This window comes from Apis laboriosa, unplaced genomic scaffold, assembly GCF_014066325.1.
Source record: "Apis laboriosa isolate Shangri-la unplaced genomic scaffold, ASM1406632v1 scaffold12_cov154, whole genome shotgun sequence".
Classification (NCBI taxonomy): Eukaryota; Metazoa; Arthropoda; class Insecta; order Hymenoptera; family Apidae; genus Apis; species Apis laboriosa.
The window spans coordinates 2,602,356-2,629,765 of NW_025221207.1; the positions used below are offsets into that span (position 1 = coordinate 2,602,356).

The 27,410-nt window shown below is 20.3% G+C and overlaps 7 protein-coding genes across 9 annotated transcripts; 3 read left to right on the top strand and 4 right to left on the bottom strand.

Moving 5' to 3' along the window:
• Positions 1-451: 451 nt before the first annotated feature.
• On the bottom strand, positions 452-4,586 carry LOC122720471 (transmembrane protein 8B-like). 3 transcript variants are annotated; one of them, XM_043947220.1, is made up of 13 exons: positions 4,290-4,586; positions 3,777-3,858; positions 3,475-3,688; positions 3,272-3,399; positions 2,915-3,198; positions 2,545-2,819; positions 2,255-2,383; positions 1,984-2,189; positions 1,682-1,839; positions 1,370-1,602; positions 1,041-1,235; positions 825-965; positions 452-744 (listed from the first exon to the last, which is right to left on the bottom strand). In XM_043947220.1, the coding sequence occupies exons 1-13, from the start codon at positions 4,369-4,371 to the stop codon at positions 553-555; spliced, it is 2,319 nt and encodes a 772-aa protein (XP_043803155.1). In that variant the 5' UTR covers positions 4,372-4,586; the 3' UTR covers positions 452-552. The 3 variants fall into 3 exon arrangements, with proteins under 3 accessions (XP_043803155.1, XP_043803154.1, XP_043803156.1); XM_043947219.1 differs by having other exon boundaries at positions 3,777-3,948; XM_043947221.1 differs by lacking the exon at positions 4,290-4,586 and having other exon boundaries at positions 3,785-3,868.
• A 1,237-nt stretch (positions 4,587-5,823) lies between these two features.
• Positions 5,824-10,163, bottom strand: LOC122720509 (laccase-4-like). Its single transcript, XM_043947273.1, has 10 exons — positions 10,112-10,163; positions 9,681-9,894; positions 9,031-9,315; positions 8,381-8,654; positions 8,010-8,211; positions 7,754-7,938; positions 7,241-7,436; positions 6,715-6,933; positions 6,298-6,537; positions 5,824-6,056 (listed from the first exon to the last, which is right to left on the bottom strand). The coding sequence occupies exons 1-10, from the start codon at positions 10,155-10,157 to the stop codon at positions 5,911-5,913; spliced, it is 2,007 nt and encodes a 668-aa protein (XP_043803208.1). The 5' UTR covers positions 10,158-10,163; the 3' UTR covers positions 5,824-5,910.
• A 1,256-nt stretch (positions 10,164-11,419) lies between these two features.
• Positions 11,420-14,033, top strand: LOC122720506 (chymotrypsin-1-like). The gene is made up of 5 exons (XM_043947269.1): positions 11,420-11,539; positions 11,769-11,919; positions 12,750-12,990; positions 13,143-13,286; positions 13,682-14,033. The coding sequence occupies exons 1-5, from the start codon at positions 11,485-11,487 to the stop codon at positions 13,922-13,924; spliced, it is 834 nt and encodes a 277-aa protein (XP_043803204.1). The 5' UTR covers positions 11,420-11,484; the 3' UTR covers positions 13,925-14,033.
• An 857-nt stretch (positions 14,034-14,890) lies between these two features.
• Positions 14,891-17,250, bottom strand: LOC122720480 (transmembrane protein 39A). The gene is made up of 7 exons (XM_043947237.1): positions 16,707-17,250; positions 16,426-16,565; positions 16,254-16,352; positions 16,026-16,135; positions 15,637-15,889; positions 15,268-15,475; positions 14,891-15,166 (listed from the first exon to the last, which is right to left on the bottom strand). The coding sequence occupies exons 1-7, from the start codon at positions 17,031-17,033 to the stop codon at positions 14,912-14,914; spliced, it is 1,392 nt and encodes a 463-aa protein (XP_043803172.1). The 5' UTR covers positions 17,034-17,250; the 3' UTR covers positions 14,891-14,911.
• Positions 17,251-18,379: 1,129 nt separating this feature from the next.
• On the top strand, positions 18,380-20,059 carry LOC122720520 (zinc finger protein 846-like). Its single transcript, XM_043947287.1, has 3 exons — positions 18,380-18,551; positions 18,779-18,994; positions 19,167-20,059. The coding sequence occupies exons 2-3, from the start codon at positions 18,779-18,781 to the stop codon at positions 20,031-20,033; spliced, it is 1,083 nt and encodes a 360-aa protein (XP_043803222.1). The 5' UTR covers positions 18,380-18,551; the 3' UTR covers positions 20,034-20,059.
• Positions 20,060-21,755: 1,696 nt separating this feature from the next.
• LOC122720482 (8-oxo-dGDP phosphatase NUDT18) lies at positions 21,756-23,965 on the bottom strand. The gene is made up of 4 exons (XM_043947238.1): positions 23,723-23,965; positions 22,892-23,423; positions 22,108-22,213; positions 21,756-22,021 (listed from the first exon to the last, which is right to left on the bottom strand). The coding sequence occupies exons 1-4, from the start codon at positions 23,823-23,825 to the stop codon at positions 21,782-21,784; spliced, it is 981 nt and encodes a 326-aa protein (XP_043803173.1). The 5' UTR covers positions 23,826-23,965; the 3' UTR covers positions 21,756-21,781.
• Positions 23,966-24,431: 466 nt separating this feature from the next.
• Positions 24,432-26,988, top strand: LOC122720419 (membrane-bound transcription factor site-2 protease). Its single transcript, XM_043947142.1, has 6 exons — positions 24,432-24,592; positions 24,766-25,044; positions 25,292-25,642; positions 25,967-26,125; positions 26,232-26,489; positions 26,615-26,988. Exons 1-6 carry the CDS (start codon positions 24,518-24,520, stop codon positions 26,981-26,983), a joined length of 1,491 nt encoding a protein of 496 aa, XP_043803077.1. The 5' UTR covers positions 24,432-24,517; the 3' UTR covers positions 26,984-26,988.
• Positions 26,989-27,410: the final 422 nt, after the last annotated feature.

The window sequence follows — 27,410 nt, forward strand, 5'->3', positions numbered from 1 at the left end:
ATCACCAACTTTTAAATGGTGTCATTTAATGATACCATTCTACTTTCTATAAAATACATATACTTATTTTACTTTCCTGATATATTTAAGATTATATTATGATATAATATATGATATAATATAATCTTCAACAATAAAAATATATAAAAATAATTTCATTAGAATTATTTATTATATTCTAAAAATAACATAGTAATAATAAAATAGCACCATTTATAAGTTCGTTTTTATAATCAAAATAGTTGTATACTATATTCAATTATATAATCTAACATAGATTACCCTATAATTTCTTATATATTCTTACTTAGGAACTATGAAGTTTATACATAAATATTTTATGTACATGTATATATGATACTTGTACATATATATTCATTTTTAACTTTGATTATTATAATATATTATATTATATTATATTAAACTATAATATATATATTATACCTTTTAATCTTCTTTTCGTTTAGAGAAGTAGAATACTATTTTGGCACAAGTAACTTAAATAATAATATGTATTTGGTTTGTTTGTTTTACTAATTCTTATTATAATTTTCAATTGGATGCAATTATTAAATGATCTTGACCATTTGTTATTGTAAAAATTGGACTATTTGATGGATCTTTGTAATCAAGTAATTCACTATCATAGCTGGTATCCGAAGAATCAATTTGTTCTAATCGCGATGAAGGTAAAAGAAATATTAATGAGATGGCTATTATCACATGCCATGCACTATGGACATACTAAAAAAATAAATAATTTATATAATATCATAAATTATTCTCTATTTTTTTTAATATTTTATAGTTTATATTATATATACCTGATAATTGGATTCTGTTTCAACTAAAGAAAAGAGCAATAAACCTATAATTGCAAGTGTTAAACCAGTTAATAATTTTGATGTGTTAATAGGTTTTTTCCACTTTTTAAAGTGAAAACATCGATAAACATATGTCCCCATCTGAAAAAAAAAATATATTTTCAAAAAAAAAAAAAAGAAATCATACTGTTATAAATGTTTCTTTTATTTATTTACTGGAATCATAATACCCATTCCTAAAGGTATTAATATACTAATAAGACTTGTTTTATTGGATTGAACACCAAAAGCTATAATGAAAACTCCAAACATATGACATACAGATACAAAATGAATTGGTAATTCAGCCATTGCAATAAGTGTTACCCAAAATGCTAATATACTTGAAAAAAAATCACTGTATTGTAAAACCTGAAATAAATTTATCCAATAAAATCTTTTATATGTAATATAAATTTTCGAAAATATTATTTTATGAAAATATAATTTTATTTTATATAGTCGCAAAATAAATATATGAAACAATTTTAAAATAATTTACATACTTCATACTTTGCAATGCAATAAGTCATAACATGTTGATCACAAGCATGATACATAGAGGAAAAAAGCATAGTTGCTAAATATACTAATCCTTCGGTATACAATCCACGTTTAACAGCTAAGTATATAGCAGGTATAAAAAAACCATTACTTAAAGTGAGCATCAATGTTGTTATGAGAAGAGAAGATTCAGAATTAGCACTAGTAGCATCAGTGCAACCCCATCCTTTATATCCTATGTAATACATAGTATTATATATATTTAAGTAATAATTACATAAATTATAACACTAAATGTTAAATAATAATTAAACCTTCAAAGCATTTACACGTTGTATAATAAAGAATATCATGATGAATTTCTTGACAGGTTCCATGATGACCACATGGATAATTTCCAGGAAATACACATTGTCTAGTCCTTATATCTAATGATACTAAAATTTCTTCCATTTCACAATTTACTGGTCTTCTATTTAATTAACAATATATTATTTTGTTTTATTATTATAAATAAAAATAATTTGTATATTATAATAAAAAATTTATTTTTATTAAATATATACATATCTAATATTTTTAACATTTAATAAATAATATAACAACATAATCTTACCCATTAAAATAGCATGTTGCATCTAAGGTAACATACCAAGTATCTGGTTGTGGATATGGAATCAATAAACTTCCATCATGTTTATCAAATGAAGATAAGATCATTGACATTCTTGAATTCTCACATATAATATTATTCTTAATTCTATTTGGAATCCGTCCACGTCGAATACAAAGTATAACTTTTACTAATTGTTTTGTTATTATCTGAAAAACATATAATAAATTAAATAAAAAATTATAGTGAAAAATTTTCATCATTAGTTACTTACTTTATCCATTTCCAAACGAGCACTTATATCAAGTGTACCACCAATATCAATTAATGGTAAAATATTAAATTGTGTAATTACTGGATGTATATCAGTTAATATCACCCATGAAGTTAACCATTCTCTACCCTGAAAATCATATTTTATATGCACATAATTAATGTATTTCTTATATTTATTATTAGTTATATTTTAAAAATTTTGTAGTTATATTATTAATTATATTAATATTATTAATATTATTAGTTATATTTAATTATATTAGTTATATTAAATTATAAATTTAATACCTGTAATAGATAGGCTCCTGAAAATGTTTGCGAATGTTTAATTCTAACAAGTTGATATCTTGGAACACACGAATCATCAAAATTTTCATCTAATACATGAAATTGATTTTTCATGAAGTTATTTCCATTATAAAATGATTCATTATTTTTATTTTCATTATAATGCAAATGATTTGTTAAATCTTTCATATGCAATTGAGCTAATGCTTTAGAAAATGAAGGTGCATCTAAATATTGTCTTATGAAAGATTTTTCTGTTATTCTGATTGGACATTCTGTAAAATGAAATACAATGAAAAAGATACATAAATTTCATATAAATTATATAATTAAAAATAAATATAATTAAGGATAAAAATAATAAAGTTACCAAAAGTAACTACTTTAACATTTACTTCAATAATGCTATCTGAAACAATCATCAAATAATAATAACTATCTTCATAAGGAGAGGATTCTATAAAAGTATATGAATCTAACATAGTTAAACTTTTATTTTTAATTGGTTGAGAATGATTGAAAATAGGCAAAGAACGTCCTTGTAGAACCATATTTTTTATACAAGGTTCATCTATACTATGAAATTTAAGCACTGTAAAATTACAATCCCAAATATCTAAGCGAAAATTCCAAGTTCCTGATGGGATATATATCCTAGATAAAAATCCAATATATTAATCATTTTCAAATTTTGTTATGAACTGCATAGAGAAATTATATTCTTTACTTGTAGTAAGAAGTAGTTTCTTTTGTTCTTAAAGTTTGTTGATAACCAATAGGAATATTTTCAATACTATTAATTTGTGTCCATATAGCTACCGAACCTATACTATAATGACATTTATGACCAAGTCCCTAAAATATAAAAAATTGCAGAATTAATATAAAATAATCTTAGATTATTTTAAGGAAAGATAAATCAAAGTATACCTGCTGCTGAACCTTTTCATCCCAATGAGATAAATATGCTCCTACAAACCAATCACCAGCTTCTGGTCCATAAACTGGAACAATTGCAGTTGTTTTTGGTTCAAATGTTGTAACTGTAGAAACTATAATAGTATGATTACGTTTCGGATACATATTACTAGGAAATGTATCATTATTTATAAATATCACAGGGTAACTACCCCATTGTAAGTATCTAAAAATTATTAGAAATGAATATTAGAAATAAATATCATATTATATCTCTTATGTATTTTTGAAAACAAAATAAAAAAAATATTTACATATGTACATTTCTTTCTAGACAATCTTGACCATCCATAAATGCTGCAAATTGCCAAGTAGCTCTGAGTACTTCTTTTGGAACTGTGTAATGAAACATAACTACATCTGAATAACTTTTAAAAGAATGTAATAATCCTTCTTGACTTGCTTCTGGCATAATACATTCTTTAGCTTAAAAATATAATTTAATATAATTTAATAGCTTTAAATATAATTTTAATTATATATTAAATTAAACATTTTATATAAATTTATTTATATAAAACTATATTAAAATTATATTTAAATATTTAAATATAATTTCTAATACTTGATTAAATACTTACATATAATACTTGATTGAATATTTAAAAATTATAATTATACATATAATTTTTAACAAGAAAAAAAGAAATATAAAATCATTTTAAAATATAACTCTTAAAATATAAATTTACAAAAAAAAAATTAAATTACAAATTTAAAAGATGAAAAGAAATATTTAGAAAATATATGTGTATGTATAAATTTACCTGGAAAAAGTAATAAAATTAAAAGAACGTGAAATTGTAGAATCATGAGATATCGTCTAGAAAAATAACATATTGGAAGCATGATAACTTTTTTGACATTACAGAAAAATGGAAATTTCTTCTGATTAGATGTCTCTATTCACTTTTTATTAATTATCAATCATTTTTGTATTCCTGTGATGATTTCTGTACATTTTGCACAGACAATAAATATCTGTGACTATTTTGCAATATTTGTGTTTAGTCTAATAGTTTATATGGGTTTCGATCAGCTGTAATGGAAAACATATAAATAGAAATAAAGGGTGGAATATAGATATGATAGTGATTTTACCGACAGACTAATACATCTATGTATAGATGATGTCATTAGCTCAGATCACAAATATATTTATTGACAAAAGAAATAAATTTAATTATTTAAAAATTTATTTATACTTTCTATTTTTACTTAATCTTTATACAAACATAAAAAATTATCGAAAAAAAATTATTATTTAATATTATTATTGATATATATATATATTATAATTTTCTTATATTAATTTTAATTTCAACATATTCATCTCAAAAGATAAAAAATAAAGAAGTTCATAAAGAATTTGTTTCTTAATTTTTGTCAATAAATATATCGAAAGAAATAAAAAAAGAAAAAAAGGAATTTAACATAAAAATTAAGTCCAAAATTTGAAATAAGTCAGAAATTTAACAGAAGAGAGAAAAAATAGAAGAATTAGAAGAATTGTGCCATTTGTTCAATTATATTTTTATAATATAAATTAAAATTGAAATTTGAACAAAAATTTTGCATAAAAATTGAAAAAATAAGGAAAATTTTCATATAAAATATATATTTTTATGAAATATAAAGTTTGAATGATAAAGATTTTTATTAAAATTTTTAATCCATATCTCTAATTAATACAAAAATGTCTAATTAATACAAAAATTTTAATAAAAAATCAATATTATTTTTTGAGCACATAAGATTAGAATAAATACAGATAAAGAAAGTAAATAGTAAGAAACAAATATAAGATAAATTTATGGGATTTAATTTAAGAAGAGCAAATAATAAGGATAAAAATATAGTAAAAATTGATCGTTCATGCCATCTCTTGGATATCTCTTTAAAATCAGAGTAAGTTCTAAAAGTTTTCAGAAGATGTCACTAATTTTTAATTCTTAATCTTATCCTACTTGAAAAAATATTTTTAATACTTTAAAAGTTTTGTTGATAGTTAATTTTTGTTTTATCTCTATCTCTTTCTTTATCTTATTCATTATCTTATTTTATTTCATTTGTGGCATTCTTGAGAGATATTGATTTCACAATTTTTATTATATCTATTCTTCTTTCATTATTCTACTTATTTATAAATGCTGTACAAATTTATGCATAAAATATATCATTTAAAAGTCATATCATTTTCTTAATTACATTTTTGTCCAATATATTAAAAATCTAAATAAAATCTATTCGTTCTGATTTTTATATTTTTATATGTTATACATATATTTTATATACATGTACATATTTTTATATTTAGATATATATTTATATTTATAAAATATTGTTTTTATCAGCAATTTTAATAAACATTTTTAAACTATTTCTATCTTAAAATTCTATTGCCGGTTTAAAATTTCCGCATCTTGGAAAATTTTTCGGAGTTTCTGGAATGTCAGATGGTTCTCCAACTTGTAAAGTGACTTCCATACCAGTTAGAGCATGGAAGATTTGATGACAGTGAAACAACCAATAACCTTGATAACAATTACATTATATAGAATTAAATTACATTTCTCATGAAATTAAAATAATATAAAAATATTATTTTGAGAAAAATATAAAAAAAAATTCAAAATTATATATATATAATGATATTTTTTTAATTTATTTTTCATTTTTTTTTGGATATTCCATATAATTATTTATCAAATTAAAATTTTTAAGACTACTATTTTCAAAGAATTACTATTATTTTTAAAGATTAAAAATTATTACCTGGATTGTTCGCGCGGAATCTAAGTATAGCGTATCCATTATTTGGTATTGGAAGGGTATCTTTTGCTGGAGGAGAAACGAAATTCCTTTCTATTTGATTATTATCGTCAAGTTCTTTGAAATATTCCTCTGTCATTTTAATATTCGTCTTTGTAATTGGACCCAAAGGTTGACCCATGGCCATAACATAAAATACGAATCCATGCATATGGAAGGGATGTCGTAAAATGTTTGTATCAACTGCAGAACAATGCAGAATGTACAACATTTGTATCAATATTTTCATTTTAAGATAATTATGACGAAGAAAAAAAAATATCAATAAATAACTTGTTTCAAAATAAATTATATATAATATTGGCAGAAAAGTATTAATCCATTTATTCGATTTTCATATATAACATTCAATATACTTACATCCATCAATCATAATAATTTCCACGATAGAATTTAATGGGATTTTAATCAAGTGAATACAACTGCACGGAGCTTTGGAATTGCAGTTAGATGGTAAATTCTCAGCGTTACAAATTATATCCGGTGAAATATTTTGCAATTGAGAAAGTGGTGGAGAAGATGGAGAAATTGAAATTATATTGTTCAACATAGTGATTGATGTAATATTTGGTGATGGAACTATTAACAATAAATTAAAAAAAAAAAAAGAATTTTTATCTTGTTATAAAGATTTATGTAAGTTATGTATATATATATAAATATACATAAATTTATATGTATATATATTCATGTCATATTTTGTTCGAATCATTATTTTTCAAACCATTTTTTTTTCAACCATATTTTTTTCAAAAATGAATATATATATATATATATATTCATGTCATATTTTGTTCAAATCATTTTTTTTCAAACCATTTTTTTTTCAATCATATTTTTTTCAAAAATGAAAAGAAAATAAAATGATCGAAAAGTTATATCTTACCAATAAAACTCTTATACGTATTGGGTGTGAAAAGTTCTTTTGGTTTATAATTATATGAACCTATGGTTAAAAATAATTTCACATCAGGTTTTTTCTTTAAAATATCTGAATCAATTGGTAAGGCATGATTTAATTTATTGCCACAAATTTGATCTGGAAATGAAACATTGCAATTGTTGGCTGCCATATCCAATACCTATGTTATATAAAATGTTTTGTTATAAATTATAATATTTTTTTAATAACTAGAATTGCTATGCTAAAAGAATTAATGATACAATAAATTTTTAAGTATATTAAGAAAGCATTATTACATAATATTTCATAATTTTCTTTTAAATAATTTTATAAAAAATGATTTATTTAATAAATAATCTCTAATATAAGATCTCTTAATAAGTAAAGACATAATAATAATAACAAAAACGAGAAAACTCTTGCTTTAATTCAATTATCATATTTTAGTTTTATTTTATTCAATTATTTTATATGAAATAGCGAAAAGGAACTTACAATTCCAGAAGTAAGAGGATTATCATGAGTAGGTTCATCTGTGTATAATGTAGTTGACGCTCCTTCATATTGTAAAATGGCTAATTGTTGCACACGATTATGAATACATTCATCTAATCCACGAAGTTGTATCCAATATGCACCAGGTTCTCGATCGGCATTAATGATAAAATCGTATCTTTCCCCTATAAGAATTTTTTAAAAAAATAATTAAATAAACAGAATTTAATTTTATGCATTTTTATCAACATCATACCAGCAAGAGAAACTATAGAATCAACTACTTCAGGTTTTAAAAATTGACCATCAGAAGCAATAACGGTAAGATTATGATTTTCGACGATTAATTCTGCAGCACAAGAAGTACAAAAAGAATTTATGAAACGGAAACGGTAACGTTGATTAGCGTCTACAGTAATCATTTCAAAAGGAATATTTGTTGTAACACCACTGGAATCCTATAACACGTGAAATTACAAAAAATTTGAAATTTAAAGTAAAGATACAATTTTTTAATTAACATTAATATTTTATAATTAATAATATTCTTATTTTAGTCATTTATTCATTGGATAAAATCTTACAATTAAATATATTTTTTATTTTAAAAAATAAAAATATTCTTACTATGAATCTTCCTTTTCCATTGATTAAGAATGAATCAGCAATCTGTCGAACCGCACCAGCTCTACGACCTGGAAATCGAGCTGTAGACTCTTCCTTGAACCAGTCATTAGCAATAATTATGTGATTTGCTAAATCGAAGTCATAAAGATTCGAATAAAGTTCATTTTCGATTGGTTCTCGAACAATGAAACTACCAAATATACCATCTAATTTCTGTGCTGCAGTGTGAGCGTGCCACATATGAGTACCATAGTTATTAGCAAAAAATTGATACCTAAGAAAAAATTTTTCATTTAAAATTATTGACAAAACTTCTATATTCTATGAATATAGAGAAAAAAAAAGATTAATTTTTATTTGATAAAATTAATATATTATCTTGATTTTTGTTTGTGAGATTATCTTGATCATATTTTATTATTTTATAATAAAATCTCATCAATAATTATTCTAGTAAATAAACTAATATTCTTGTTTTTAATTTTCTTAAGATCCTATAAATTATGCAAGATAAAATAATTAAAACAAAGTAATAGATGATTAATAATATCGTCATGTAATATTTTCATATGTTTGAAATACAAAATATTCTTTAATAATTAAAAATCATTTCAAATTTTTTTAATTTGAAAAATTATGTCAAATTTTACCTAAACGTATCGTGCATCAAAATCGGACATTGTGTCAAGTGTGGAACACCATCATAATGAGGAGAACCTTGTTGGAAAATACCATGCCAATGAATAGTCACTGAATCTGAGGCTAAGAGATTAACAACATCAACAACAACATAATCTCCTTGACAAACTTGTATACTTGGACCTGGTATCATTCTATTGACAGTTAAAGCCATTCGTTGTGTTCCATCTCCAGGAACGCATTGGCAATCGGCACATAAGCTATTTGTAATGTTCGGTATGCATAGATTGCATGCGCTAGAAATAAGAAATTATTTCTTAAATAATAGTTTTTTAATTTATTTGTATTATATGTATTATATATTATATAATGTATTATATATTATATATTATGTATTATATATTATAAAGAGTAATTTTTTCATATATTTATTATATATGAACTATGATATATTTAAAATAAAATAACAAACAAGAATATAACTTCTTAAACAACAAACTAATTAATAATATTGTTCATAATTGAAAGATCGCCGATAGAAAATATTTTTAAGAAGATATTCAACTTTTACTTAAACGGAAGTTCAATGAATTTTTAATTAATTTGATATAAGTATAATAAATATAATATGTAATATCCTGTAATATGATATATTACTTACTAGCCATTAACAGGATAACGTTCAATCACAAATTTATAATAACATGTTTTTGAATCTCCTGTTCTACATGTACGTGCACATTCGATAGAATTCGACAAGAGAACATTCTGAAGAAGTTCATCATTTAAACAATTTGTTTCATTAATGACTGGCATGCTACATATTCCAGGCGAATAACCCGCGATAATAGATTTCGCAGTTACATTCTGACTTACTATTAAAAAGTTGTATTAAATCATTTATAAAACTCTTTAAATAACTTTAACTAAGAGAATGGAAAATTATTGTACATTTGAATTCTGATTTATAATGATTTTCTAATTAAAAATTGTAAAGAAATAGTAAATCCGATAACATTTAATAAATTTTTTTAATTTTATAAGCAGATGAAAATAATGAATTATCTTTTCGAAAGAAAAAAGAATTCATACCGGTGAGAATGAAGAGAGAAAAAAACATTTCTTGTATAATATTCATTATAGGGACACAATACAATTGACCGCAAAATTTAGAATTCATACAATACAATATATATACAATCAATAATACTTACTTTATAATACAATTCATTATATAAATTCATTATAAGATAAGAGATGATAAAATAAATCATAAGATTAATATTTTTTCGATATATTTGATTTTGTTAATACCACTTTATGTGTATATATAATAATAAATTAATATGATAAAACAATATTGCTGTAATAATAAAATACTTGCTATATGTATCTGTAATAAAGAAAAATAATATCTTTTTATTACATCAAAATTGTAAATATCAAATAAATAAAATAATGAAATCGTAATCCGATTAAGTAATCCTTTTTTTCTACCAAATCGTGATGTAAATTGATAACAAAAAATTTTGTATGAATGTATTGAAAAACTTCCAATGAAGTTAGAACTTTTAAAATTGATTTGATATTTTTTATTAAATATTATAATGCATGCTTAATTGTTGCATTTTTAATTGACACAGAATTCTTCTTATTAATCTTTGAAATTGTTTCTAGAATAGATACAGATATTTTTTCTTTTTTATTTCATTTCTATTTTTCTAGATTTGTGTCAATTAAGTTTGTTACATTTAAAATATAATAAAATAATGAAAAAAAAAATATATATATATATACATATTATTTTTATAAACAATCGGTTGATCGATGATTTTAAGTCATTTTTATTGTATAATAATAAAATAAAAATGAAATTTTTTATTCTTAAATAGATATTGTTCTAAAATTCAATTTTTATTTATAAAAGTATTTTTAAGTATTTGAAACGAAAATATATTCTAATATTAACATTTTTCATTCAAAATTTGCTCATACAATATTTTTCCAATTGTAAGTTACACACAATTTTAAAATACGTAGAAATAACTGTTTCATGTCTTTTTATTATTTTTGTATTAATAATATGATTTTAATTTTTATTTAAATATCTAAGTATAATTCTTATATTCTTGATTACTTTTTATTAAAATTTTAATAATGAATATTTTTATAATGATATATTTCCAAATATATAAATATAATTTTTATATAAAAAAAATTTATATATAAAAAAATTAAAACTTTGTAATCTTAAAACAATTTTTTTCATTTCTTAATATTCCTTCTTTAATCTATCTGATATCAATCTATATATATACACTCATATCTTATTTATGAAACACTTTTACAAGAAATATATGAAGAAGAATTTTAAAATGAATAAGATAACTTTTTATCAATCTCTGTTAATGTATCAATAGAATGGAAATATTAGATCAACAGTATAGATTTTGTTTTTTATCGTCATGATGTTTTATCACGTATTAGTTACAGTTTTAATTATTGACTTCGTAGCTAGTGGTAAATTTTCAAGAAATTCAAGAAATTTGAAATAGTTAATTTTTAAAAAATTATTTGTTGTTTTAAATCTAAAAATAAATTATAAAAATATTTAATTGTATAAATAGTATAATGAAATAATAATAGAAATAGTAAAAAAATTACGTTCAAGTTCTTATTTTAAATTGAAATTACATTTATAAATATATAATATTTAATAATATTTTTAATAGTGTACTTTTGATTTCAGGATTTGTAACTCCACGTATAGTGGGTGGTCATGATGCTGCAGATGGTGAATATTCTTATCAAGTATCAATTAGATTAAATAATTATCATATATGTGGTGGATCTATTATTGATTATTATACAATCCTTACTGCTGCGCATTGTATTTATCAGTAAGCTTATAAGAAAAAAAATTTGCTTTAAAAATATAATAATTAAAAAATCGCTTTATATTAGTTTTACATCTATTTTAGTTGGAATACAATGATTAAAAATTTTAAAGATATTATTAATAATCATTTGATTATTAATATAATTTTTATAACTTCAATAATATAATTTTATATAAAAAAGAAACATTTATATTATAACATTTATATTATATAAAATAAAGAATAAAAATCACAAATAATATAAAATATAAAATGTAAATAAAAAATCTAATATCATTTTAACAATATAAATTATACTTTGTAGTAGTATTCTATAATAATAATAATAATAATAATAATAATAAACATTATTATATATATATATATATATATATAAGTAATAATAAGTAATATTAATTATAAGTAATAATATATAATAAACATTATTATATATATTATTATATATAATAGATATTTATTCTTTACACTGAAAGAATTCTTATAGTAACGAATTTGAGATTTTATTGAAAATTTATTGAACATTTTATTGAAGATTTATCAACATATTGATAATTTATAATCAATTTATAATATAATCAATATAATTAATATATATATATATATATATATATATATTGTACGTATTAAAATTTATTGTAGATACTTGTTATAGAATAATACTTGAAAAATCATTAAAGTAAAATTTTGAATTATGAAATTTAAGAAAATGTAAAAAGAATAATATGTTTTTTAATTATAAATTCTAATTTTTACAAAATCAAAATTATTATTATATTTTGCATGTTTTATTAAAATTATTATTTAATTTTTTGTTAATCTTATACTTACAGAAAAAATGCATCAGAAATAACAATTGTTGTTGGAACCAATTATTTATCTTCTGGTACTATTTATGTCGTTAAGGAAATGATTTGGCACGAAAATTATAATGAAATCATGATCATAAATGATATCGGTTTAATACGTGTAAAAAATTATATAAAATATAATAAAAAAGTTCAGCCGATTTCACTTGCATCGAATTATACACCTGAAAATACAACTGCTGTGATAACTGGTTGGGGACAATTAGTAAGTTTTTAAAATATAAATTATATATATGAACAAAAATAATTTTTTATATGATAAAATATAATTACCTGTAATTTATTACTATAATGAATAATTTACAAATATTAAAATATTGAATAGCTTTATTAAAATGTATGTTAATTTTTTTACAGAATAAAATAAAATCTATAATTCCTTATGAATTGCAAGTATTAAATGTGACTATAATATCGCGAGAAAAATGCGAGTATGTATATAATAGATCAATGAAAAATAATATATGCACTTTAAATAAGGAAATTGAAGGAGTTTGTATGGTAAGTTATCTATTATATATTATTTAAATATTTTAAATAATGAAAGATTTTGTTATGCTTTGCAATATTTCATATATTTCTTTTTAGTATGACCTCAACAGAATCAAATTTTATAAAATATAAAATTCTAATTTTTTATTAAAATTCCATAGAATTAAATTTTTTATGAAAAATGTTTTATGATTGATATTTATTATTTTTAATATATAATATTGTTATTTCATTCTTTAAATTATATTTTCAATATTATATTATTGAAAATCTAAGAGTTGAAATTCTTGATCTTAAAAGTAACATAAATTTTTGTTTTTAATCATTAATGATATCATATCCAAACATCATATTTTAATCTAATTTAAATTTATTGTAACTCATATTAAAATTTCTTGTTTTAGGGCGATTCTGGCAGTCCTTTAGTTGTAAATGGCAAAGAAGTGGGAATCGTTTCTTTCGGTATACCATGCGCAATGGGTTTTCCTGATGTGTATACTAGTGTATTTTCTTATGAAAGCTGGATAAAAGAGAAGATAAAAAATTGGAATGTAGCATTTCAAATAAATCCAAATATATGGATTGTCTTATTAATGTTTATAATATCAATGATGATATCCCGTTATTCATATGAAAGTTATAATTAAAAATACGATTAGTATTAAGTTTAAATCAGAATAAATATTGGCTATTATATAATTGAAAAACAAAAATGAAAAGATAAATAAATTTTTTAATAACTTAGTTTATACAATGGAAAATATTATAATAAAATTATATTGTACTATGTAATTTATGTATGAACAAATTCTTTCATTTTTATATATTGTATAATTTCATAATAAATGAAAAAGAAAAATTATTTTTTCATAGAAATATACTTATTTATAATATTACAAAAGATATGTTCTTTTATAATATTTTAAAAATAAGATTAAAAAAATAATTACGAAGTAGTTACAATTTAATTTAATAAAATATAATTATAAGATATAATTAATATTCAAAATATTTATTTTATTATTCAATTTAATTCATTTTTATGTTTCCTACTCTAATTTCCGGCTTATAATTATCATATCTCAGAAAATGGGTATATTATAATTATCATATCTCAGAAAAGATATAGGAAATAAATCATTTTGTTTTCCAATATTAAGAACTATCTCCATATCAATTATTTGATGATAAAGTGACAATAGAATAACCAATATTCTTGAAAAGAAATATCGTTTAATTTTATCAATAATAATAAATGATAAATGATAATATTAACGCCTTAAAATATTTATAATATTTATATTTCAAATATTTATAAATAGTTATATTTGAAACATTTTAATTTCATATATGTTAATCAGAGAATTTTTTTCAGAGATAAATATGAATTATATACCTGGATTGTCTGCATAAAATCGAATTACTGTATATCCATTATTCGAAACAGCAAGAGTATCTTTGTTGGAGGAATCGAAATTACTTTTAAATATAAATTATTTTTAATTTGAATTTGAGATAAAAATTCTAAAAGAATTATTATTTAAGATTAATTAAAATGAAATAAAAATAGTAAATTAATTAATATTAAAAAATGATATATAGAATAACAAACATTTTTTAAAAATTTGTTTTATTTATTGTACACTAGAATTTGCAATCATTTGCGATTTTTCTTGTATTATTTGCTCAGCATGATATACTTTCCAACAAATAAGATAATCTCTAGTAATTTTAAATAAAGTATAATAGTTAATCAGAAGAAGCAATGTTATTGATAATACTTGATACCAATCAGTTGTGCGTAATAAAATAAATAATTGTGCACACACAAGAAGAAGCTGCAAGCCCAACATTGAGCAAAGTAACATTGTGGGATTACTAAATAAAGCCTATATAAAATAATTATAATATTAATTTACAATTTTCTTAGTAAATTCATAAATGTAATCAAAATAAAATTTTTAATGAGATTTTAATGTTTATCACATACATAAAATCTATAATGATTTGAATTTCCTGGTTCTGCCACAGTGCATAAACCTTCTGAACGATAAATTTCTTTGTTATGTCTAACAACTGAACCATGAGGCCATAACACTGAATCATTCCAGGCTTGAGCATAAGTGTGACTATTTCGATTTTCAATTTTAATCCATCGACCAAGATGTAATGCTGCTCTATGTAAAACGTCACAATACCTAAATAATTACAGTATTCATCAAATTTCTGGAAATGAATTGTTTAATACAACATTCATATTGTACATTCTTACAACAAAAAAATTGTTATAGAACTTATACAATTTATATGAAATATGAGTTTATATAAGATCATTAAGTAAGATCATATAAATATATACCTGACAGGATAAGTATGTGTAAAATGAGCACTTATTCTTTCAAGCCAGAACATAATAACATGTTGCACAACCCATGAAACATTAAAATGTAAATGTTGAGGTACAAATATAATGGGTGCAATACCACATACATAAGCACTACTAGAGGATGCAAATAAAGCTCGTTTTAAACGACGATTAAAATCAGATCTTAATGTTGAAACTTCTGCTCTGATTGCCGATGCATTTAATGAACAATTATGTAAAGGTTTATCTATAAAAGAAAAAAATTATATATTTTATATGTATAAATAAATCAATTTATAATAATAATTATAAAAATATAATATAATAATAATTATAGTTATTATTAATAACTAAAATTTAGTTATAATATATAAGATATATACCTATTAGAAATTTTGTTTTTTTTTCATCTTTGCTATATAAAGGTATTGCTGATATATCAAAAAAAGGTGCTGCACTTATACCAAACATTACAAAATATACAGATAAACTTCTGAAACAAAGTATAATAAAAATTTCTGATATTTTATATTATATATATATATATTACATATATAAATTAATATAATATATTATAATGAAAAATTATAATTTAATAAAATAATACAAACGGATAACATAAATAAAAAATTTTCATTGAGTTATGTTTTTCAGCCATATGATAAAGACACCAACATAATATATTCATCACAATGATTAACAAGGTTATCCTGCAAAATAATATTTAGAATTATTTATATAAATTTATATATTATGTATTTTATAATTTATAGTAAAACATACCTCATCATTTTTTGAGCAGTAGATAACCAACGAATTGGTGATGAAATATCAATAATTCTACGCAATAAAGAATAAATAAATTGTCTTGCTACCATAGTTATAATAAATATAAGTAAATAAGGATCTATTAAATAGAAATTCTGAAAAATTAAATAAAAATTAATTATATGCTTTTATTAATATATATAATAAATATAATAAAATAAATATAGTATAATATGAGATAAAAATATGAAAAATATGAATTTTGATTTGAATATAAAATAATTTAAATTACATACCATACTATAATTATTATAAGAATGAGGTAACCACCATACAGTTCTATATAAATTAAGCATTTGTAAAGAAGCTGCAATAATTGATACAACTAAAGATAATGCTTCAAATGATAAATGACCATCCACAGGTACAATTGGTATAGGTACATGTTTTGGTACTAATGCTTTTATTCCACAAGGTTCTTCTGATTTTTTATCATCTGCACCACTACCTGCTGTTCTTTCTCCACTATTACTTCGGATACCATTATTTGAAGACATAGTAAAATTAGTTTGAATTTTAGCTTGTCCATTTCTACTAGCTGCATTACGTCTTCCACTAGGCATAATGTATGAGTTTACATTTCAAATATTTATTCTAATTTATTTTAATTTATTATTGCTTTTATATGTGTCTAATTGTTTTTAAATAAAAAATGGTTTTTATAACAACATAATTGGATTTAATAGTTACTAATTAACAAAGTTGTATTCCAATTTATATTTTTGCACAATTATAGGAGATATAATATTCAAAATCTATATATATATTATTTATATATATATATATAGAATATAATTTTTATTTACTTAAATTTATATATTTTTACATATTTTTAGTTTCTTTTAAGAATATTAATGTAACATTATTTTTAATAACAAAAGAAATACATAAAAAATCAATAATTCTTCATATATAGAAATTAATCGATACAAGTGTTTATGTTTTTGTTTTGTCCACAAATAAAATATATATATATACATAAATATATATATATATATATATATATATAAGATTTATATATAGAATTTTACGATACTAGGATCTTACTAAAACAAAATAGAATTCCTGAAGTGAATGATGATAAATACGATAATAAATAGCGCACTCTATACGGAAAGTGAATAGATTATAAATTTGATTAAAAAAAATATATAATTATAAATATTATTAATTTATTTATATAACTAAAATTATTAGATTTTAAATAAATTTTCACATATGTATTCTTTTTTTTTATAAAAATAATAAAAATAAAATAATTAATATAATATTCTTTATAGAATATTTTTATAACATATTTGATATTGTAAATAAAGAGAAAAAAAAAAGGATACTATTTATATATTATTTTTATAAACGTAGTTAAAAATTATAGTTCAAATATTAAATTAATAATAATAAAAATAACAGACATAAAGATATTTTACAAATAAGATTATAAATAAAGTATGAATATATATACTGATTTCTTGATTTATATATATTAATATTTATAAATATTTATATATTGATTTTTATTCACATGTATTATAAATATTTTATATTTATTAATTTTATAATAAATTTTATATAAAAATTTTTAATTTTAATTTACTTGAAATTGAAGTCTTAAATTTTATTTTTTTTTTTAATTTATGTTTTTATGTAAAATTATTTTTTATTTGATTGTATTATTTGTTCTAAGATTTAATGCATACATTAAATCTATTTTAAATTTAAAAATATTTAAAATGTTTAGTTAGGTGTAATAAAATTCAAAAATTACTAATTTAGCCCTCCAAAAGATAGTAGTTTTCCTAGATGGCACTGTTGATGATATAAAAAATTTATATTATTTATGAAATAAATTGAACTTTTTAATCTAATAAAACAGCCTTTAATTATTTGATATATTGATATTTTACAAAAATGTTTATAAATAACTATTTCTTTGTACAAGATACATATAATAAATAAATGTGTTTAAGTGACAGTGTATGTCAGTCATGTTGTTTGTTTTAAAATTGATTTTTTGACTAAACTATGAAGAATTGAAACTTATAGTGCAGTGATTATTACTTTTAAAATATCTTTTTTTAAATGTATGTGTATTTTATATAAATTTTAAATGTTTATTTATTTGTCTTGCAAATAATTATTCAATATTAATAATTTTGAATTTCTAATTAAAAAAATATCTTCTCTTTGAAATATAGCCTTTTTATTTTGATAAATCAATTAATAAATTAAAATTCTTCTAATTATTTTTAATAAATAACATAAAAATATTATTAATTTTAATTATTTTTTAATATATATACATGTATAGATGTTTCATCCTCTACAAATAAAACATGAATGTATGAGAATAGAAGATGTTAACTCTGATGATAAAGTTAATGTTCCAAATAATTCTAAATATTCATTTATTGAAGAAGATTATAAATATAATGAATTATCACAATTTTGGAATCATGCACAGTTATCTAATGAAATATATTCAAAAAATCAAATCCATGGTCAATGCAGTTTATTTCAAACTGAAGTAGGTTTTATAATTTCAATAAATATTATAAATATTTAAAAATATATAATTTCATTTAAAATTATACATTATTTAATTTATTAATTTATTAAATTCAAATAATTGTAAATATAAAATCATATAATTTATGCAATATTTTATTAAGAAACTAATCATAAATTAAATATTTTAGGAAAATAATTCATTAACATATATGAAAAATTATGTACAAAATAATACAATTTTTCAAGTTAATCAGGAAGAAAGTTTGAATCAAATGAATCAAAGACATCATATAGATATGACTCAAAAAGCTGAACAATCACAATTTCCTCAAATCAACAATATACAATCAACAAAATTTGTAAATCAAATAACAATTTCTGAACCTATATCTCCTACAAAATCTAATCGTCCTGGAAGACCATCTAAAAATTCTTCAGAATTAAATATAGGAAAAAAACTTAAATGTCAATGTGAAATATGTTTTAAAGAATTTGGACATAAAAGTAACTTATTTATACATATGAGAACTCATAATGGAGAACGGCCTTATAAATGTAATCAATGTGGGAAATGTTTTACCCATAGTGGAAATTTAGCTATCCATATGAGGACACATTCTGGTGAAAGACCTTATGGTTGTCAAATATGTGGAAAAATGTTTAGTCATAGTGGAAACTTATCAACACACTTAAGAACTCATTCAGGTATAAAACCATATAAATGTGCTGTATGTGGTAAAGAATTTAGACATAGTGGAAATTTATCAATTCATGAAAGAATACATTCTGGAATTAAACCATTTCAATGTAAAGTTTGTGGAAAAGACTTTTATCATAGTGGAAATTTAACAACTCATATGAAAAAACATATTATAAATATTAATACTAATATTAATCAATATGATAATGAAAAACAAGAAATAAGTGGTGCAGTAAATCTTAATACAACTAGAAATTCATTCAATAATTTACCATTAACTCAAACTACTGATATTAAAATAATGTCTAATATAAACAATATTGTTCCTATAAAAAATGAAAGTAATGATGAATAAACTAATAGTAAACTATTCTAACACAATTAAAATTTTGCCATCAAAAAAAATTTTAATATACTGAGTAAATATATTAATGATAGTTCAACTTATAAATTTATTTTATAACTATAATTACTGTAAAAATGTATTATCAGAGTTTAAATTTTGTAATAATTATTATTAATATCATATCAATTATGAGTATATAAATATATATATTTTTTTATATGTAAGTTTTATATTATAAAAAATAAGACCTATTTAGATAATATATAATATGTAATCATGTTATAACTATATGAATATAATTAAAAATATGTGCAATTTTATATAATACATTAAGCATTTATATAAGTTTATTTATATATATATAATAATAATTTTTTATTTTATTATTTATGTATATGTATAATGCTTATTCAAATATTAAATATTTAAAAAACTTTTATTATATATTCTATTTTAAAGAATGTAATATGAAAAAATATACTAAATATATACTTTTTTGTACAAAATTTATTTTTATTATTGTTATATATAAAAAACATCGAAAGTATACTGAAAAATTTTGTATAAATATTATTAATTATGTAATAATTCTGTGATATTTAACATTTTTAAATTTGATATAAATATTTTATATTCATTTTTTTGACATATTCTCTATTTTTAAATAAAATATTAAATAAATTTCTATAAAAATATTGATTTATTAATAATGTATTTATTTATGTGATATACAGGAATTATTAAGTTTAATTATTAATTAAATTAAGTTATAATTAATATTTTTTATTTCAATTATTACATTGTTAATAAATAATATATATACCATAAAAAATTGCTTATTATTACATAAAAATCTCAAAAAAACTTAAAAAAAATGTTATTTAAGTAACATTAAAAATAATTTAAAATTTTCTTCTTATTAAATACAATACATTTCCATAATGTAACATATATATTTAATATAATAATATATATATTTATTATTATTATTAATATTTTTTGAGTTTAAATATAATAATTATTTTATAATTTTATATATATATATGTATATATATTTTATGTATGTGTATTTGGAATATTTCTTTGTAATATATAAAAATAAATTTCTATAATGTGTCAGTTTTCCAATTTTTCTAAATTATGATTATTTTTATAAAAATTTTTACATAAATCTTAAAATTGAAATAGAGATCTTCAACAATTTTTGGTAATAACTGGAAGTTTTTGTAACTTCTTTTTAACAAAATAAACTAATATATATAATTCATATACAATAAGTATTAATATATAATATCATATTATGTAAAATTAATTATTTAATTAATATTATAAAGTTTTAGAAATATTACGAGGTCAAAAAAATTATATGTTATATATTCATTCTTGTTAAAAAATCATTGGTATAGACTAGGAAAAATGTAAATGTATGATATAAATATTTTTTAAATTAGAAATTGTTAGATATTTCTAATATGAGATAAGTATATCTAATTTATGTATGCGTATATATAAAATTATATGCATATGTGCATGTATATATATTATTTTCTTTCCAATTACAAAATTTACAACAAGCAATAATTAAAAAATTTTTAAATATATTTTTAGAAATAATTATAAAAATTTAATTAAATGCACAATTTTAATCAAAATATAATGCTAATCCAAAATGTTTTTACCTCTAAAAAAATAAATTAAAATTTGAAATGCAATTATGTTATACACATCTAATGTGCACTTAGATTATATATATTTGATTATCGTATTACACTTAAAGGCACAGTCATATTTCGCGGTAATCGATGAGTGATACTTGCAGCAAGATTTTCAGGCAATTCGTACCAAATAAATTTTTCATTAGCAGGTACATTTTCCACAGGTAACTTAAATGATACTAATAATGTTAAACAAAGTCCATCTGCTCCTTGTCCTCCACTAAATTCTAGAGAAAGTACTCCATGTGGTTTATGTTGTGCTACTCCATTTCCAAATAATTCCTAAATAATTTATATCAAATAATAATATAAAATTATTTATATTATATCAAAATAATATATAATATGTATTTAAAATAAAAATTTACCTTCATAAAATTATGTAGAGTTGAAAGAAGATTGCGATTTGGATTAATTTCACAAATTGGTAAATGAAATGGCATTGCATTTGATATAAGAATATGCAATTTATTCCTGTTGATAAAATATATTATAACATAATTATATATTAATTTATAGATGATAAAAAGATGATAAAATAGTAATTTTTGATAAATATTATTTTCAATGCAATCAAATATGTTATTTACAGAAAAATGTTATAAAGAAAATATTAATTTATTTACATTTTTTATTAGTCAAATTTATAATTACATAATTAAAATATAATTAGTAATTTTATAATATATATATTATAGTAAAATTTATATTATTATTTTATATTATTATATTATGTATTATATTATGTATTATAGTAATTAATAATAAAGAGTAATTAATAAAGAGTAAATAATAAAGAGTAATTAATCTAAGAGTATTAATTGTGATTTAATTGTAAAAATTTAAATTGTTAGTATTATGAGTTTTAACAGAAATGATAAAAATAAATAATTATATTTATTGTTATAAATGTATATGTACAAGTGCATGTGCATGTAAGTGTACCTACTATACTTCAACCTAAGCCTTCATCCATATTCACAGTCATAATCAGATTGTTGCTGTTCTGTTATGAAAACTATCACCAGTGACCTTACTGAAAGCGTAAATACTAAAGAATCAAGCATAAGCAATGATATACTTAAAAATAAATTTCAAACTTCAGTGTAAAATAAAGTTAAATAAAATATGTTTCAAATGAATATAACTTACGTTGCTCTTTTCTTTGAGGTGATTATTAGTCGTAATAATAATTTGTTTAATGGTGTACTAATTGGCATTAAATTCGGATGTTGTGAAACATCTTTATTCGTGATATAAATTTTACCTCTTTCTATCAAAGATACAATATCATGTGATCTGAGTGTTAAATCATTTATATTACTTATCCAACATGCTTGCAATGATTCTTTATTTGCTTCTTCTAATGTTTTCAATTTACCACCAATTATTTTGCCAGTAAATACAAATCGAAACCATGAACCAGTTGCACATTCTATTAATATCAATGTTTCTGGTTGTAATATAAGTCCAGTTTCTTCTAAAACTTCTCTTTTAACAGCATCTAATAAATTTTCATTAGGCTCAACTCGACCAGCAGGTAAATACCATTTTCCATTGCAAGTAGATTTAGCTTCTTGCATCATTAATATTTCTCCTTGATTATTTATTATTACTGCAGCAACAATGTATGTTACAGTTTTCTGACAAATTGGTATATAAGTACTAGATACTCCTGTTTCTCCTATATTTTTTATTGTATGTTAATAATAAATAATGATTACATAAAAAAAAATTAAGATTAGCAAGAATTTATTTAAATCAAGATTAAATATGTGAATTAAAAGTTAAAAAGATTAAATATTTATAATTTTTACCATATTTTTTATCTATAAGTTTTATAACACTATGTAATAAATTAAAATTAATATATATATATAAAACATATAAAAAATATAAAATATTAACATATAAAATAATGTATAAAAATATCAATAAAATATCATTTTCAGATATTTAATTATTTATAAATTTTATTTTTACCTATTTCATTTTGTGCAGCATGAATGGTTTCATGCATATCATCAATTTCTAAAGGATGACCAGTTAACAATAATTCAATTTGTTTTTCGATAGTTAACGACATGTCAGTATAACAATAATGATTTTAAATTATACACGAAATAAAAATTATTATTAAATACCAAATTATATATTAAATATCATATATCATTATTAATTTAATAAGTAAAGGTTATAAACAAAGTAAAAGTGATAATGATCAAATATAATCGAATGGTATTCTATTCTAGATGTATCTAAGTCATTATTATTCAGTCAACTATTCTCATTCATATTGAATTCCCTATGTAATATTTAGAAGTTTTTTACAAAATAATATATATATATATATATATAAATATAATAAAAACAAAAGAAAATAGAAAAAAAAATAATATTTAATAAATAAAAATTATTTCAACAGAAGAATTATATTTATATTTATAGAAATAAAAAAATAAATAATAAATTTAGTTTAAATAATTTAGTTTAAATAAGCTACTTTGCAAAAAGTTTTTAAATTATTATGTTCTATTATTTTAAAATTCAATGAATATTATTTTCAATATAAATGTAATCATAAAAATAGTAAATGCTATTATCTAGGGAATGCAACTGTCAGTCATATTTTACTAGCACATTCGTATCAACTATATATAAAAAAATCAGTTTTATACAAGTTATACCAACTGAAGTTTAATAAAGAAATATTTACGTACAATACATAATGTAATATGAAAAGTGTTTATATAAAAAATAAAAATAAAATATTCGAAAATGGAAGTTTTAAATGTATTAATTATAATAGGTCTCATTCATTGTTCGCTATTCTTTTTTGACACAATTTTTAAGGTATAATTTATTGAATGTATTTTCAAATATTTTTAAAATTATGAAAAAATAAATATTTATTTAAATTAAATAATTAATTTAAATAAATTAAATAATTATTTTAAAAAGAAATATTAATCTTAATAATGATTTCAATTATATATCTTTAAATAATTATGAATTTTATTTTACAGACATGTTCACATTATCCTTACTTATATTTTTTGAAAAATACTGGATTAGAAGTTCAAATATTACGAATAAAATGGTTTACTACAGCATTTAATCGTAAGATAATTAAATGGGGAATGGATCGTTCTAAATTTTGGACTGTTTGGTTTAATGCAGGAGTGATTGTTAGTGTTATTATTTTACCTATTGCTACAATTGCAATTTTAAGAATGACATTCAATATATGGACTAACGGACCATCTATTGATAATACTAATTCTGAACCTTTATTAGAACCTATGGTAATTATAATTTAATATAATATTTAAATATTTATTTTAATGAGATAATTTTTAAAGATAATTTAATGAAATAAATTCTTATAAGAAAATTATATTTTAAATTTAATTTTTTTTATAGTAAAAATATATCAAATATAAATTATATTTAATAATATTTTATGTTTACTAATAAATTTAATAAAAGATTTTATTTGATAAAATTAAATAATATATGTTTTATTAAATAATACATCTTTATTTTCTACAGTTACCTGGAATAGATGTGCCCTTTAATGAAATTGGATATTATATCATTACATTAACAATTTGCAGTATTATGCATGAATTAGGACATGCATTGGCTGCAGCAAGAGAAGATGTTCAGTTATTTGGTCTAGGAATACTAATTGCATTTACAATACCTATAGCTTATGTACATATAAGCAGTGAACAACTTAGTTCATTACCATTAAAAAATCAACTAAGAGTTACTTGTGCAGGAATTTGGCATAATGTAGTACTTGCTACAGTGGCTGCCACCATTCTTATGCTTTCTACATGGTTGTGGGCACCATTTTATGCAGTGGGAAATGGAATTTATGTAAAAACTATTTTACCTGTAAGTTGATTAATCATGCTTTAATCATGTTGATTAAACTGTCAAATTAATGTATATGAATTAATATAAATTATAAAGTACATTTATAACATTAATGTAAGTACATTTATAACAAAATGCTATAGCTTATTTCATAATATATATTTTTTTTAAATGCTGATAATCTTCGAAACAATGAATATATTAATATATTAATAATTATTATATTTTATAAACTTATTGTTTAATATAAATAAATAAAATTGATTAAGATAAAACTAATCATGAAATATAAAATTAGAAATTGTAAATTCTTTCTATAAAAATTTACATATTAATTTATAGAATTCACCTGTATTAGGTCCTACAGGACTTCTTGAACAGGATGTAATATATGAGATAAATGACTGTTCTATAAAACATGCTGAAGACTGGTATGATTGTATATTGAATACAATTAATCAACCAGCTCTTGGATATTGTGTTAAACAATCATTTATTCAGGTAATATCTTTGTATATAATTTTTTTTTTAATATTATTTATTTATTTTATTATTTATTTTATTATTACAATAAATAAACATTTTTATATTTTAAATCAATAAATAGGAATATGATGAATCAGTCCCATCAAAACAGAAAACTAATGGTGTTATTAATTGTTGTACACCAGATAGTGAAGCAATTGGAAATTTATGTTTTGAATATATTGAAGGGCCTCAAGCAGCTCCTTTACATTTGCCACCTCATTCTTGTCTTCCAGCTAGAACTATGATTAATCAGTCACAAAATTTTTGTCATGCTAGTTACCAATGCATATTTCATGATACTCATTGTTTAAGACCTTCCCTTGATAATATTACTAAGGTGTGTATATAAGAATAACTTACAATTAGAAAAGTATTTAAGTATTTAAATTAAATAAAATTAAATAAAATTTTATCAAATAAAATTGAAAATTAATTTATTTAATAAATTTATTTCTGTTGTAGATTGTTCAAATAAAAAGAAAAGAAGGAAAGGATGTCTTATTTTTTGGATATCCAGCAGATATTTATCGGACAATTGATGTATCTGATTGGGTACCCAAATATTCATTCTTAAGTCCTAAATTACCAGAAGTTTTAACTCTTCTTTGTAAATATATTACGATATTTTCTGCGGGATTAGCAGTTATTAATATCGTGCCTTGTTTCTTTTTAGATGGACAATATATCATAAATATACTTATACTTTATTTATTAAATTTTACACCTCATAATAAAAATATTAGACAAACTGTTATATTAATGATAACAAGTATAGGTACATTACTTCTTACTATAAATTTATTGTATGTACTTATGAATAAATTATTATAAATAATGAAAGAATATTATTAATATTTAAAAATTCTATTTATAATACAAAGTACACTGTAATTACATTCTTATATAACCTTAATGCCACTTTGTATCACTTAAATATCCTAATAAATCTTACAGTCTCGTTTGAAAAATTATTTACATCTTTGGAACAACAGATTGGACCACATAGAAAGATTATATTATACAATATATTTTTATATTTTTCAAGATAAGTTATAGTAAATATAATATGTAAAATCTATCCATTCCCAAGTATAATACAAAAATAAAGCTAATGCTAAGTTTTGATATGACAAAAAAGTTAATATTTAAATATCTATTTTCAACATAATATTATGATATTTTTAATGATATTTAAGATATAGTGTATAACAAAATTAAATTGTTATAAAATAAAATGAAAATTATATATCTATATTGG

Excerpts from the sequence above, each read along its gene's own strand:
- LOC122720419 (XM_043947142.1), top strand. The coding sequence starts at position 24,518 with ATGGAAGTTTTAAATGTATTAATTATAATAGGTCTCATTCATTGTTCG. Across the intron at positions 24,593-24,765 it reads TTTTTGACACAATTTTTAAG|ACATGTTCACATTATCCTTA; the intron begins GTATAATTTATT and ends TTTATTTTACAG. Across the intron at positions 26,490-26,614 it reads CCCTTGATAATATTACTAAG|ATTGTTCAAATAAAAAGAAA; the intron begins GTGTGTATATAA and ends TTTCTGTTGTAG.
- LOC122720506 (XM_043947269.1), top strand. The coding sequence starts at position 11,485 with ATGATGTTTTATCACGTATTAGTTACAGTTTTAATTATTGACTTCGTA. Across the intron at positions 11,920-12,749 it reads GCTGCGCATTGTATTTATCA|AAAAAATGCATCAGAAATAA; the intron begins GTAAGCTTATAA and ends TTATACTTACAG. Across the intron at positions 13,287-13,681 it reads AAATTGAAGGAGTTTGTATG|GGCGATTCTGGCAGTCCTTT; the intron begins GTAAGTTATCTA and ends TTCTTGTTTTAG.
- LOC122720520 (XM_043947287.1), top strand. The coding sequence starts at position 18,779 with ATGTTTCATCCTCTACAAATAAAACATGAATGTATGAGAATAGAAGAT. Across the intron at positions 18,995-19,166 it reads GCAGTTTATTTCAAACTGAA|GAAAATAATTCATTAACATA; the intron begins GTAGGTTTTATA and ends TAAATATTTTAG.
- LOC122720482 (XM_043947238.1), bottom strand. The coding sequence starts at position 23,825 with ATGTCGTTAACTATCGAAAAACAAATTGAATTATTGTTAACTGGTCAT. Across the intron at positions 23,424-23,722 it reads TGCTGCACAAAATGAAATAG|GAGAAACAGGAGTATCTAGT; the intron begins GTAAAAATAAAA and ends TAAAAAATATAG. Across the intron at positions 22,214-22,891 it reads ACCTCAAAGAAAAGAGCAAC|GAATAAATTGCATATTCTTA; the intron begins GTAAGTTATATT and ends TTTTATCAACAG.
- LOC122720480 (XM_043947237.1), bottom strand. The coding sequence starts at position 17,033 with ATGCCTAGTGGAAGACGTAATGCAGCTAGTAGAAATGGACAAGCTAAA. Across the intron at positions 16,566-16,706 it reads CTTATAATAATTATAGTATG|AATTTCTATTTAATAGATCC; the intron begins GTATGTAATTTA and ends TTAATTTTTCAG. Across the intron at positions 15,167-15,267 it reads CAAATCATTATAGATTTTAT|GCTTTATTTAGTAATCCCAC; the intron begins GTATGTGATAAA and ends TATTTTATATAG.
- LOC122720509 (XM_043947273.1), bottom strand. The coding sequence starts at position 10,157 with ATGAATATTATACAAGAAATGTTTTTTTCTCTCTTCATTCTCACCG. Across the intron at positions 9,316-9,680 it reads CGTTATCCTGTTAATGGCTA|CGCATGCAATCTATGCATAC; the intron begins GTAAGTAATATA and ends TCTTATTTCTAG. Across the intron at positions 6,057-6,297 it reads ATTCCGCGCGAACAATCCAG|GTTATTGGTTGTTTCACTGT; the intron begins GTAATAATTTTT and ends ATTGTTATCAAG.
- LOC122720471 (XM_043947219.1), bottom strand. The coding sequence starts at position 4,371 with ATGCTTCCAATATGTTATTTTTCTAGACGATATCTCATGATTCTACAA. Across the intron at positions 966-1,040 it reads GAATGGGTATTATGATTCCA|ATGGGGACATATGTTTATCG; the intron begins GTAAATAAATAA and ends TTTTTTTTTCAG. Across the intron at positions 745-824 it reads AAACAGAATCCAATTATCAG|TATGTCCATAGTGCATGGCA; the intron begins GTATATATAATA and ends TTATTTTTTTAG.